Here is a 14,266-nt window from a genome sequence, read left to right on the forward strand (position 1 = left end):
GGCCTAAGCCGTGAAAGAAAAGTTTCGCTTTTTTTTAGATCGTGGGGATGGATCGATCGATCACTGACCCCGGCCTGAGCCTCGAAAGAATAGTTTCGCTTTTTAGATCGCGATGGATCGATCGACCACTGACCCCGGCCTAAGCGGTGAAAGAAAATTTCGCTTTTTTTAGATCGTGGGGATGGATCGATCGATCACTGACCCCGCCTGAGCCGTGAAAGAAAATTTCGCTTTTATTTTAGATCGTGTGCGATGGATCGATCGACCACTGACCCCGGCCTAAGTCGTGAAAGAATAGTTTCGCTTTTTTTAGATCGTGTGCGATGGATCGATCGACCACTGACCCCCGGCCTAAGCGGTGAAAGAAAAATTTCGCTTTTTTTTAGATCGTGGGGATGGATCGATCGACCACTGACCCCGGCCTGAGCCGTGAAAGAAAATTTTCGCTTTTTTTTTTAGATCGTGTGCGATGGATCGATCGACCACTGACCCCCAGCCTGAGCCGCAAAAGAATAGTTTCGTTTTTCTTTTCTTTTTTTGTTCGTGGGGGATCGACCGATCGATCACTCACCCCTGGCCTGAGCCGCGAAAGAATAGTTATCGACCACTGACCCCCGGCCTGAGCCGCGTAAGAATAGTTTCGTTTTTTTTTGTTTTTGTTTTTTTTTTAGATCGTGGGGGATGGATCGATCGATCACTGACCCCCGGCGCCTAAGCCGTGGCAGTAAAGTTTATTACTACACAAATCTTGCTTAGGACCTTGGTCAATGAGTCACAATTCAGACACTTCGTCTGGTTTGAACTCATAATTTGAAAAATACTGAAGTTGGAATTTTGTATAGTGTAGTGAGTGGCTGATAGTCAGGATAATAATGAAGATGGTTGTTAGGGTGATAGTGAAGAATTGTTAGTGTGACAGTGACGATAAATGGAGATGTTAGGATGAATAGTGAGGGTGATAGGGAAAATGGTTCTTAGGCTGATAGTGAAGATTTGTTAGGGTGATAGTGAGGGCTGTGAAGATGTTAGGCCGATAGCGAAGATTTGTTATGGTGATAGTGACGCTGTTAGGATGAATAGTGAGGATAATAGTGAAGATGTTAGGATGAATAGTACAGGTGAGAGTGAATATTGTTATTAGGTTGATAATAAAGATGTCTATTAAGATGATAGTGAAGATATGTGTTAGGATGATAGTGAAGATTTGTTCGGATGATAGTGAAGATGTGCTAGAATGATAGTGAGGGTGATAGTGAAGATATGTCTGAGGGTGATAGTATCGATGTGTAGTGAGGGTGAAAGTGAAGACGTTTATTAGGATGATAGTGAAGATGTGTGTTAGGATGATGGTGAAGATGTATGTTAGGATTATAGTGAGGATGTGTATTAGGATAGTGAAGATGTGTTAGGATGATAGTGAAGATGTGTGTTAGAATGATATTGACGGTGATAGTGATGATGTGTCTTAGGATGATAGTGATGTAATAAGCAGGACCACCCACACAGGCCGGCGCCCATACACACAGGCAGACACCCATACACTGTTTATGGCACTTGTCAGACCGGATGGACACTATTAGTTACAGCCTCAAAGAATAACATCTAATATACTATAGGACTAGGCGTGTGTCTGTTTGTGTGTGTGTGTCTGTTCTGGGCAGCCGAAACGGCACAATCGTTTTTCATCAAACTTGGTGGAAAAATCGCAAAAAAATCGTAGAGTGGAACAAACCTGGTTCCATGTCGATGGTTTCTTTAGGAAGGCATTAGTTAACAATTTTATTTACGATGGAAATCGATGCAAGTCTACGGACTTGGCGCACCCTAATTAACCATGCAAGTCTACGGACTTGGCACACCATCATTCGCTGTACGCTGTCAAGAGTGCTCAAACTCTCACAAGGGCACGAACGTGCCCGCGATCACCTGTAATAAACTATAGGTAGCAAGGGAGATGAAGTCAAATGCCAATGGAATCTTCCAACTGTGTTATCGCCACGCACAAATTGTGTGCGCCGGCCACATGTAAGTGAAGAAACTGTTTACAACTCAGAATAGCTTATTAAGCGAGATGGAGCTGGTAGCAGCTGTGTGACTGCCTGAGGGACAGTCTAACACCTTCCACCTTCTACTGTAGAGGCAACATCTTGGTTCTCGCCCACAACAGTTCCTGCAGGACATTATATCTGTTCTCGTTGGTCTAACCCTAGACCCCAAAACGTGAGTGTGGTTGTGAACTGTTTAATCCTCTGAGAACTCTAAATAACTTTAATAAGTGTAATTATGTACTGTATATTGATCGTATTATTCAAACTGTGTCCTGATGTACCAGCAGTTGTTATATGTGAATTGTATTCAACAGGTTTTGACCGAATTATACTCATCGCTTCAACGACAAGGGTCTTATTGTCCTGCACAAATCAAAATCGCTCCTATGAGCGATTACAAACTGTATCAAACTAAAACCCGAGACAAGATTGAACCAATACAGACAGATACCGCCGAACTAACTGATAACAGCGGAGAAATGAGCAATAATCTGAATAGATATTTTTCATCAGTTTACACAACCGAAAATTTAAACCTGATACCCGAGGCACCAACTATATACAGAGATAGTGAAGAAAATAGATTAAGCGAGATAATAGTAACTGGTAAAGGTGTTAGCAAACAAATAGATAAATGGATAAGTCGCCAGGTCTCGACGATATATTTGCCAGAGTATGAAAGGAATGTAAGGAAGAACATAGTTATGCCCTCAGTAAACTTGTTTAATACATTAACAACCGATGTACTACCAGAATCTCTAAGGATAATGAATGTGATTACTGATTTTCAAGAAAGGAGACAGATCACTATCCTCTACCTACCTTCCAATCACTTTAACATCAATTATTGTAGGCAAATTACTGGAAGCAATAATTTAAAACTCAATTCGAAATCATCTTGAGAAACACAAATTGATCAATGATTCCCAGCAAGTCTTCACAAGTGGGCGCTCATGTCTGATAAATCCATTATCATTCTTTTCAACTGTTTTCGAATCAGTTGATGACAGACACGACTAAGATTTGGTTTACCTCGACTTTAGGAAAGCCTTCGAAAGAGTCCCCCATGAAAGACGAATACGTAAAGTGGAGGCACGTGGAATTGTAGATTTTCTAAACTGGATTAGGGCAGGAAACAGAGAGTCAGTATTAATAGCACCAAATCCTATTGGAGTAACTTCACTAGTGGAGTACCCTAAGGCTCAGTACTTGGACCATTATTATTTATCATATACATAAACGGCATACGAGTATATATAGGCATGGACAATAACATAAGTAAATTTGCTGACGACACTAACATAGGGCGGGTAATTAAATCTGACGAAGATTCCGCAAAACTACAGGAAGATCTGAACATATTTTTCGCTTGGTCTGAAAAATGGCAGATGAAATTTAATATGGACACTTGTAAAGTACTTAGCCTAGAAGATGTAAACAGAGAAACCAGATACCAGATGAACAACATTGATATACAGAAATACGAATGTGAGAAGATTTAGTGGTAATGAAAAGTAGGAATCTTAAACCAAGACAACAATACGTATTTGCTCGAAACAAGGTTAACAAAGTACTTGGATTCAGACAAAGGAGTGTTAGTTACAGGACTAGCGAGGTTATCCTAAAACTATATATTGCGCTTGTGAGGCCGCATTTGGACTATGGAATTCAGTTTTGGTCACCGTACTCCAGAATGTATATCAAATCCCTAGAAAGCATTCAGAGGAGGATGGCAAGACTAATCCCAGGCACTCCCTCGAGAGATGTAGAGTGAGGAGCGATACGATCGAGGTGTATAAATGGGTCAGGGTTAAACAAAGGTGATATAACAAAGTATTTAAACTATTAAATCAGTCGCAAGATAGGTAAACACTGGTTTGGAAATGGAGTAGTGGATGAGTGGAACAAGTTAGCAAACATATCATTAAACTCGAACACGCTGGATAGGTTCAAATATAAGTTGGACGGGTATATGAGCGATCGGGCTTGGGTGTAAACGGGACTGCCCATTATGGGCCAATAAGCCCTCTGCAGTTTCTTCCTTTCTTATGTCCTCATAATAAATAAATATAATTACTAACTTTTAAGAATATAAGTTCAGTAAACAAAAAAGCATCGAGTCGTAAGAGAACCAGGAAGTAAAAGTAAATAACTAATACAAGAATGTGATAAGTAAAAGAGCATCGAGTCACAAGAGAATCGGTGAACTAAAAGCACATACCTGTATACTAGCTCTCGAGAAGATAATCATTAAACAAAAGAGCATCGAGTAAAAAAGAAGAATCAGGGAAGTAAAAGAAAATACTAAACCGACAATTATATGCATAAACTAAAGCGCATCGGGTCACAAAAGAATCAGGGAAGAGAAGTGTGGCCATTAAAACGCTTGGTATTTTTTATAAGGAAAACTGAGAAACTGAGGCCAGACAGAACAGACAGACTTTAAAGCTTTAACAATGAGCTGGAAAAGTGTGTAACCGTGTATAGAGTTGTTGAGGCAGCGGGAACATTCTACACTAGAATAATTAATACCCCCCCCCCCTCTAATCTATTATCACTCAATGGTCTTTTTGCCTTCCCTCTTTTATAAAAAAATAAAATAAATACATGTAAAACCAGCCAAACTCCTAACACCAGCAACTAGCTGAAGCGTGACCTCGACAGCAACCAACTGGAGTGTGACCTCGACAACAACCAACTGGAGTGTGACCTCGGCAACAACCAACTGGAGTGTGACCTCGGCAACAACCAACTGGAGTGTGACCTCGACAACAACCAACTGGAGTGTGACCTCGGCAACAACCAACTGGAGTGTGACCTCGGCAACAACCAACTGGAGTGTGACGTCGACAACAACCAACTGGAGTGTGACCTCGGCAACAACCAACTGGAGTGTGACCTCGGCAACAACCAACTGGAGTGTGACCTCGGCAACAACCAACTGGAGTGTGACGTCGACAACAACCAACTGGAGTGTGACCTCGACAACAATCAACTGGAGTGTGACGTCGACAACAACCAACTGGAGTGTGACCTCGACAACGATCAACTGGAGTGTGAGTGTGGCCTCGGCAGCAACCACCTGGAGTGTTTTGCTTCAGTATACGCGACATGCAACGACAGGAGACATGAATCACAATCATCTATTGTACTGAGTTGGAAGGTAATATTACATAAAGGAGATATTTACCACCCTGTGAGACGGGAGAGGATCCATAAGTAATTTTATTAAAGTATTGAAGAGACTTTAACTTGGGTTATATCTGGAGAAAATAAAATATAAAAAAAATACGGGAATTACACACAAGTGGTCTTACCTGGGGCAAAATATCTGCAACAAAAATAAGGACATAGTGACATTGTTTAGAAATAAGGAAGACGGAGTGTAGAGATGTTTAACTGATGTTATTTGGGTATGAAAAAGGTTTTTTGACAGAGAAGCTGATTATAGTTGTAGTAGTTATATAGAGACAACAGGTATAATATTTTAGAATTTATTTACTTTTATATAGTCAATTTTCTCGGCGGTCCTCAATGACGGCTGAAGGTGTCGGGGCAATGGGGCGTTCCACCACCATATCCCAGTCCAGCCTTCTGGGCGGTCCTCAGCTTCCCAGGGGCGGGGTAGTTTGAGGTGTTCGGGCATGGGCAGTTCCACAGCCCAGTCCAGCCTTCTGGGCGGTGCTCGAGCTGCTGCTCAATAGGTGGGCGAGGCACTTCAACAGGCTGGCGGAGTTGTGGGGTACCTGGGGTACCGGAACAGGTTTGCGGGTTTTCCTTGGGGCCACCTCTTTAGGCCACCCGTTCTCCTGAGGTACTTGGGCGGTGTTTACGACCTTTACTATAAGAATACAGCAATCACACCAACTTCACTATATTTTATAGGTCAAATATTCAAGTTGGTGACCTACTTGTTGTAGACTGTTGGTCATGCGTGTTACGAGTATCATTGCTATGACTTATTCGGAAAAACTCGACATTTTGTGCTTCGCCGGCTCCAGCTTCTTATGGCTGGAGTTGGTTGAGGCTGAACAAAACCGCTGTCGTTTTAACTACCTTACACCATAGCCGTTTTCTTTAACACTACTTAAGAAAATACACATCCATTATTGAACTCGTTACAATACAACATTTACATTATCCATACATGATTTCTGTAACGCTCTTGAAAGACTTTGTTTTGGTTGTCATCACAGGTGTGGACATAGGCGGGTTAATGGACCAATAGGGGTGAAGCAGCCTTACTACCTGTTTGTATTTCGCTAATTAGGTCTCAGGTATTTCCTTTTACGCCCTACTTTTTATGTTTCATATTTTCTCCTTGTCTTTCATCTCGTTTTTCCTTCTTTTTTTTCTTCTTAACTTGCCTGGGGTTTACTTTGTGTTTTTGAGAGGGCAGTGTTGTGGGCGGGCTGAGGCTTGGTGGGGATTCATTAGGATGAGAATAATAAAAGGTAGATTGTGGCGTGAAAGTGAATATGGTATGAGTTTAGTGTGTGTGTGTGTGTGTGTGTGTGTGTGTGTTTAAAACCCAGATATCTCCTGTAATATTGAAATAGTTAATGTTACAGGCAGCAGGAATCCCATGTCGACGAAAATTCACACTCCAGCTGGTTGTTGCCGAGGTCACACTCCAGCTGGTTGCTAGAGGCCCTCGGAGTCTCTTGTTTACTGATGTAGTGTGCAATCCAGTTTGCTTATAAGTTATTAACGCTGCTCTACTGTTTGTGTGATGCTTAGTGTCAGGTCGTAGTCTGTAGTAGTTAGTTACTGGAGCTTTGTGTCACGGAATGTACAGTCTCGTTCAAGATTCTTCGAACACTGCTGGAGACAGCTGGGAACTCAAGGCCGTTTGTTTACTATAGTACGTTGTATAATATAGTACGAAACAACAAAGCTCAACCATTAATTAAGCAACGGGGAACTAAGTAACCAATCACCGATCACTTTTACATTTATTCACACTTTTTACTACGTACTATAGCAAACAAACTGCCTTGAGTTGCCAGCTGTCTCCAGTAGTGTTCGAAGAATCTTGAACGATTCTGCCGGCTAGATAAGACTGATCTTCACTCAAACTTGTAGATTGTATTTTCTGTAGGATTACTGTAGTCTGGCAAAGTCCTTAGATTAACAGTAAGTTTCTGTTAAGCCTTTAAAAGTTCGTAACTGCGGAGAAAACTTAACATGTAATTTATTGTAGAACTAAAAATATTTGGGATACCAAGATACAGAAACTTCTTAATTAGCTAAAGATAATATTTCCTTGGACGTGTGTTGTGTGTTTCTGTTTGGTCAGTAATTTGTGCAGCAACTCCAGAATGAGACCGAGTTATTAAGAATTGCACCATATATAATTTTGCTATTATTTTATCTTTTGTTGTAAATAATACATATACTCTTACTTTGTTGTGTTTAAATGAGTAGTTTATCTTTAAACTAAATGTATTTCGTTAATAGGAAGTAAAAAGCGTTCAGAATATAAACGTGAATCTCCTGAAGATACGGGTGTTAGGACTTGGGTGGAGGTGGTCGTCGTAGGTGGGCTGGTCGCTCTACAAGTTGAGAGTCATTAGCCTGGCAGCAGAGAAGTAAGGGGATGTCCTTGGCGTAATGGAGGTCCCGGGCCAGGTGTCCCAACCCATTAGTTCCGAGCCAGATAGTCGTTCACCCCCTCCCGTCTCCCACCGCCGTCATCTGCCCGTGCTACACCCATTTCTCTCTACCTTTTACCAGTATAATTTATTATAGCCGTAGGGGGTGGTGGCCTAGACGGGCCTTCCGTCTGACGTATGAAGGTGTTTAATTAATGTTGCGATAATGATGATTGATGTTATCATAGAGGACGTTATTAATATTACCAACAGTAACGTTATTATTATTATTATTATTATTATTATTATTATTATTATTATTATTATTATTAGTTGTACCCGCTGTTGTATATGCCGAATATTTGCTCCTAAAATTAGGTTGATCCTCCTGCTGAGGCGGAACTAAATTGCCTGATTTATATGCAGCGTAAAGAGTGAAATATTCTCTTGCTCTTGTTCTCTCCCTGTATCAGTGAAATAAGAGGCGTGAGCGTGTGTAACTCTAGGAAAGGTGATATGATAATGATGACGACCTCAGACATACTGTATAATGCTCTTGAGTAAGTCTAGGGAGAGGTAACCCTTGTAGATGATGGATAGGGAAAGTCTCGGCTCAACCACCGCAGTTTATTGCATCAGAAATGTAAGCCTAGCATAGCGAGGGAGATAGGGAGGGCAGCACACCAGAGAGTACCGTTAGCTAAGTTACGTTCTGTACAGCAAGCAATAAAGGATTATATACTTATGTACACTCCAGGACTAAAGTGGTGGACAGCCGCACGGAACCTACACTAGTGACTTCTGGTAATGAGGAAATATTCTAACTACAATAGGGGTACTTAACAGCATATGATTTTTAAAACTATTTTATTTTATTTAAATTTTGTTTTTTAAAACTAATGAAACTTCTTATTTTATTTATATCATATCATAGTTTAACTTATGATTTTCCTCATTGCCAGAAGTCACTCGTGTAGGTTCCGTGTGGCTGTACCACTTGATAATATAAAAGAAAATCACACGATAATAGATACATAATTATATGCTAGTGTCAAGCTAATAATCTGTGCTATTTATATGTAGTGGTGATTGACAAGACAGTCTGTTTCTCACGTGGTATTTAACCCAAGTTACAGTTGTAAGTGAAAAGTGTTGAAGAAATTTTTATAAGGCTCATCGGATGTGATATATATGATGGTTATGAGAGTGGATTATGCTGGGGGAACTCCTGAGGGACACAACCTTGATGGAAAATATCGGGAAATTTTGACTGAGTGAAACTTGGCGTGAGTGTCGAGAAAATGGAGGATATTGGTAAATTCCTGCATGATGGAGCACCGAGGTGAAGTGTGTGTGGGGGGTATATCCTGTAGGGTTCGGTCCGTTTGTTTCTGTTCTTTGGGTCGAGGTCCATGTTGGGTGTGTCCTTGTCATAGTCGTCAGGGGACTTTTTTTTTTATGAATGTACAACTTGGAGGCGACTATCGGTCCACTCCACCGCCCGAGTCCAAAAAATGTTGACTGAAGATGAGGAAAGAGGCAGTAGATAGTCGGGAGTGTGATTGCATTCCTAACCTAATCTAACCGAGTTCTTACTTGATTTAAGGCCAACATTTTTTTTATCTTAATTCGTATTTTTTGGTGTTTTTTAGGGGGTTATTTAGGGAGTAATTTACAACATCGCCTTTCAGTTGCTTTCAGGGGGAGGTTTTTTTCCACTATGTCACAATACTGTAATATTTTTCTTAATCCATTTTCAGGTGGTTGTAGGGAGATTATAAAGAACATTTATACATGAATTTCACTATGTGATGCACTTAGAGACAATAAGATGTCCAATGAAAATGTTATTGTTATCACTCTAGGTTACTTTACACGCTGATAAGAATCGTTGTTTATAAGACGATGTACAGAGCGAAAACCATAATGCTTAATGAGAAGTGTTTGAGAAATAATGGGAATTCTTCACTGAGGCTGTTGAGGAGAATTCATGTATTTTCCTGTAAATACTATTGCTTGTTCAATATAAAATCTAATTCGATTCACTTGTTTAAATTATGGTGTTCCTAGCAGATATATATGTCATAACCCAGATATATATATATATATATATATATATATATATATATATATATATATATATATATATATATATTGTTACGAGTTGGGGATTTAAAATATAGTTAAAAGTCTACCCAGATCCCAACAGGCAACAACAACAAAAAAACAAAGACAATCGGACTATAAAAGGGTAGACAAAGGATGCGAGTTTTTGTTGTGTATAATAAAGTACCATAAATTCCTTAACAAAATATTCAGCTTTCTATAATTTACCCTTAACCATACTTAACCTAAACATTAACAGTATATGCATATTTATACAACATACAATAATTTGAAGCAAGGTGGAGGTGGGAGGTAACATAAGATTACAAATACTTAAGTGCGGAGCTGAGATGGCTGACGAGTAAGGCTGAGTATTGTAGAAGACGGTAGGTAGTCACTGTGCCGTAGGTTTCCAGGATAGGTGATCCTGTGGTCACTTCCCAGAGTGAACTGAACTCTCATCGAACTGGAGCTGATGAAGAAGACTTGAAGGAGGTGACGCAACAACCAGGATATGGAGAAGGGAAACCCCGGAGTGTTAACTAAGACAAGTCATACTCGTGTTTCGTCCCTAGATGGCGTTGCTCGTGGTGCTGGGTAGGTAGATCAGGACAATAGATGGCGTGGTTCGTGGTGCTGGGTAGGTAGATCATGACAATTGATGGTGTGCTTCGTAACAATATATATATATATATACTATGTACCAGATAGTTGTTGTACACCCACTAAAAATTATTGGGCACCCGTGTCATATTGTATCACGCCGCAAGGGTGCCGAATATTTTTTTAGTGGTTGTACGTCTGGTGTTGTATAAATCTGTCACTCACAAGAATCTTATAACCTAACTTAGTGGGTTTTTTTTTTTGCAACTTGTTCCTCTATTTATTTAATTTGGGTCTTCATACACGGTGGGTTTATCGTGGTTGGTGGACACAAATAGTGAGGGACGTGTATGATTATGACGGCGTGGGCTGGAAGGTAACTATGGGTGTGGGAGGGAGCGTCGGTGGGTGTGGGTGTAGGTCATCAGCATCAGGAACGTGGGAAGGCCGCACCACTCAGGTTTTGCCGCAATTGTAGCGATAAATTAGTGTTACTGGGGGGCTTCGTGAAAGTTGTTCACATCCGGTCGACCTTGGCATCCATAGTGGGTGAGCCGCCGCTGCCGCCACGCTTTACCTTGCCTGTCTTTTTGTGAGCGTGACAGTTCATAACAGATAACAGCGGCAGCAGAGAGGACTGTCACGCCCCCCGCCCTCACTTGACTGACAGTTTCACTTGTGTCCCTTGTTGGGTCGCCATTTTTTGTGAGTCTTATATTCTATTGGGTACTCCTTTCTCTCGCGTCTTGTTGTATGAACCTTCAGCTCTACGTGTTTACACTAAGACAACTTTATAGAGTAAATGTTGTAAGGAATACAGAGGCGTAGATAGGAAACGTGGCAATACTACGTATGTTTTGAAGACTTGGTACTGTACTGTGGTGATGGTATGTGACCTTAATTGAGTAGCAGTAACGCAGCTAACCCTGAGGACTACGCAGCTATGAGTGACACCCGTTCATTGATGTTTGCGTAACTACCGCCCGTAATAAAGAAAATCACCTTGTAAGAGGAAATTGTGTATCTAACCCTGGAAAAATCTGATGATTCTGTAAGTAGAGAGAAACGAGACTCGCCCCTTGAACAATGCTAACATTTCTCACGCTACTTGATGAACACAGAACCAGCCCTTGTGATACTTATCAATACGTAAAAAATCATTAGACCTTCCCTTTTATTACTGTTTTGAAGGTCATGGACAGTAGTTTTATAGAGAGATCACGTAATGGCTCTTGGGTGATATGTATCCATGTATTAAAAGTTTGAAAATACAAAACAAATAAGTATTTCATTTAATTATTTTGTTTTCGTTAAAGCATAAATTGCTTCAGCTTTAAACTCTTGCTATGAATGATAACATATGCCTGGTGTGTTGTGTGACTTAGTGCAGGATGCCGTTATAAAGATCTTTAACGTAAGACTTCCATAACAGTTTACTTGGTGATGAAGATGGCTTAAGAGTGCGGGCTGATCTACCGTCATGAGGAACAACCAGTCACAAAACCTACTGTAGTGGTGGGGGTTAGAGAGGGCCAACCTATAACGGTAGTGGGTGGCGAAGCGGAGTCCTCCCCCGTCCCCCGCAGCTCATTTTGAAGACTTGATTGTATCGGTAACCTGCCACTGACGGCGAGGAGGGGAGTGTAGTCATATCGATTACAACACACACACGTCTTATTATTAAGAATTGCCCAACGTAATATACTGCTTGTACCAGTTACCGGTACCTTTAACGTGTAAAGTTATTGAGCTCTTACAAGGTTGTTCTGTTTACGGTTTGTTTCTCTTCCTCTTCTAGTTGTTTGTTCTCTTCTACTTCTATCATTCTTTTCGTTAGTTATATCATATTATATCAAGAACGAGTAGTGTATGTCCGTCTTTTCATTTACCTCTTTTACCTTTCCATAAGTATAAACCGTTGAAGATGATTTAACCAAAGTTTAAAAGAACTCCCACGGTCCTACGCCAAACGTCACGGTCACACGTAACAGTTTATATTAATAGTCCCATTAGTACACACTAACTTTTAAGTGTGAATTTTGTGCCATGAGCAACACACAATACTTTCTGTGAGGACATCCTCTACTTGTTCCTTGACATTCAGAACCTCAGTAATTATTAACTTCAAGTTTCCATCTTTACTGACGAATTTTGGCCGCACGTTGTTCAGTCGAATTTCATCTGTAAAACTAAGAATGTGTAGACGAAACTAGTCAACATAGTGTTCTCGAAGTCTGCTTGCACGGCGCTCTGTTGTACCTCTCGCTTGTTCATTGTACTCGGGGACATGCCTACTCATAATGTAGTCTCACACCACAACTGTACTGTGCACAGTGATAAAGTATGTGTAAGAGCGCCGTGCACTACAAGTTTACTTACAAAGTAATTAAAGCATCTCGATAAGAAGTTCTCGTATGTTTTGTGACATTATGCATATTGTTGGCGTATTGCGCTTCTTGTGACAGCTCTGATTGGGTATGGGCACGTAGCATGTTGCTCCTGTTATAATCATCCTGTCCGTCCGTCTACGAACTCCTGCACAAATCTTGATGAAATTGCTTTACATAATCCCGTGAAATGTAAATTTTAAAGAGTTTTCCCTTATATTGGTGGCGTCTGTGTGAAGACTTCAACAGTTCCTTGCCATATTAGAGGTTCTTAATTTATGTAAAACGTACCTTGGTTTTAGGGCGATGTGGTTCCTACGGTGAGGATCCGGATTAGTAAAATTTCAGGAGTAAACTCATACCTCTTATGACTTCTTTACGTGATTCTCCCTCACCTTCAAGTGAATCCACCCGAGTCTTCACGCCAGGCCACTCCATCAGAAACGTCCATACAATTGGACACGGAAATTAGACTCTTCCAGATGACTTAGGCCCTCAACTTTCTTTGGGTTCTCACTCTTTTACATAAGCTTCCTCCGTCAAGTTCCACCACCACACTTATAAGGAATGACTCTGGTCTCCTCGCTAAACTCCACTACTGCTCACCGCATCCTCTCAGGTCCTACCACTAGACTTGATTCCTTCCCATTTCAAGCCTCTTCCTCCATGTGATTATTCTTTCTTCAAAATCTTTTCACTCGTAGTTCCTTCTGTACTTTATTCCTTTATGTAAGTGTCAGTAATTCCTTCTCTCTACTAAATCTCTCTTAGCCAGTTCGTCTTCAGGCTCTTCACAGGCTCCCTTTAGTCTCTAACACCGGTATTTCCTTCTCTCCTCCTCGCTGGCAGCTCCTGATACACTGCTTGAATGACGTATTCATGGCAGAATTGCTTTTTTTTTTTCGGGCAATAGCCCACCCGGGTACAAGTCATTTTTAATGACCCACATCAAGGCCTGGGGGACGAAAACATAATAAAATAATATTAATAAAAAAATTAATAAAAATAAATAAAAATACTGTAAATGACAATTATAATGAAAGAAAATATAAATAATACTAACAAAATTGCATTTTTTTAATAAGCCATAAATATATACGAAAAAAAAATAAAAAAAATCAAGAGTCAGAAACGATATACGCATGTCGCATCGTCAAAGTAAGATAAACAATTGAGACCCTGCAATTGTGTGTAAATGAGGCAGAAAGTCAAATCAGCAACCTGGGACTTGGTCACATACTGAATCCATTAACGTTACTTTATCCTAAAATGGCTCTCCAATTTTCATTTATTTTCTCTTTTAAGTCGTCCATACAGAAGCCGCTGTCTTATTGTGGATGTCACGAGCAGTTTTTTGTGTTGTCCGCTGGTTGATGGCGTGACCCAGTTTGTTTTAGAGGTCGACCTTTAGGCGTTGACCCAATCCCCGGGAGGAATCGGATCACCCGCCTTGTTTGGTGGAGCTCCACGTCCCGGGGTCACTCCTGCCCTGGCGTGAAGAACATTTTGAGCATGACAGTTTGATTTT

General features: G+C 40.7%; 1 protein-coding gene across 1 annotated transcript; it reads left to right on the forward strand.

The window, feature by feature from the left end:
- Window positions 1-1,954: 1,954 nt before the first annotated feature.
- On the forward strand, window positions 1,955-5,493 carry LOC121865406. The gene is made up of 3 exons (XM_042364767.1): window positions 1,955-2,025; window positions 4,713-5,211; window positions 5,485-5,493. The coding sequence occupies exons 1-3, from the start codon at window positions 1,955-1,957 to the stop codon at window positions 5,491-5,493; spliced, it is 579 nt and encodes a 192-aa protein (XP_042220701.1).
- Window positions 5,494-14,266: the final 8,773 nt, after the last annotated feature.

The sequence above is a fragment of the Homarus americanus genome, unplaced genomic scaffold (assembly GCF_018991925.1).
Source record: "Homarus americanus isolate GMGI-L3 unplaced genomic scaffold, GMGI_Hamer_2.0 scaffold12528, whole genome shotgun sequence".
NCBI classification, from domain to species: Eukaryota; Metazoa; Arthropoda; class Malacostraca; order Decapoda; family Nephropidae; genus Homarus; species Homarus americanus.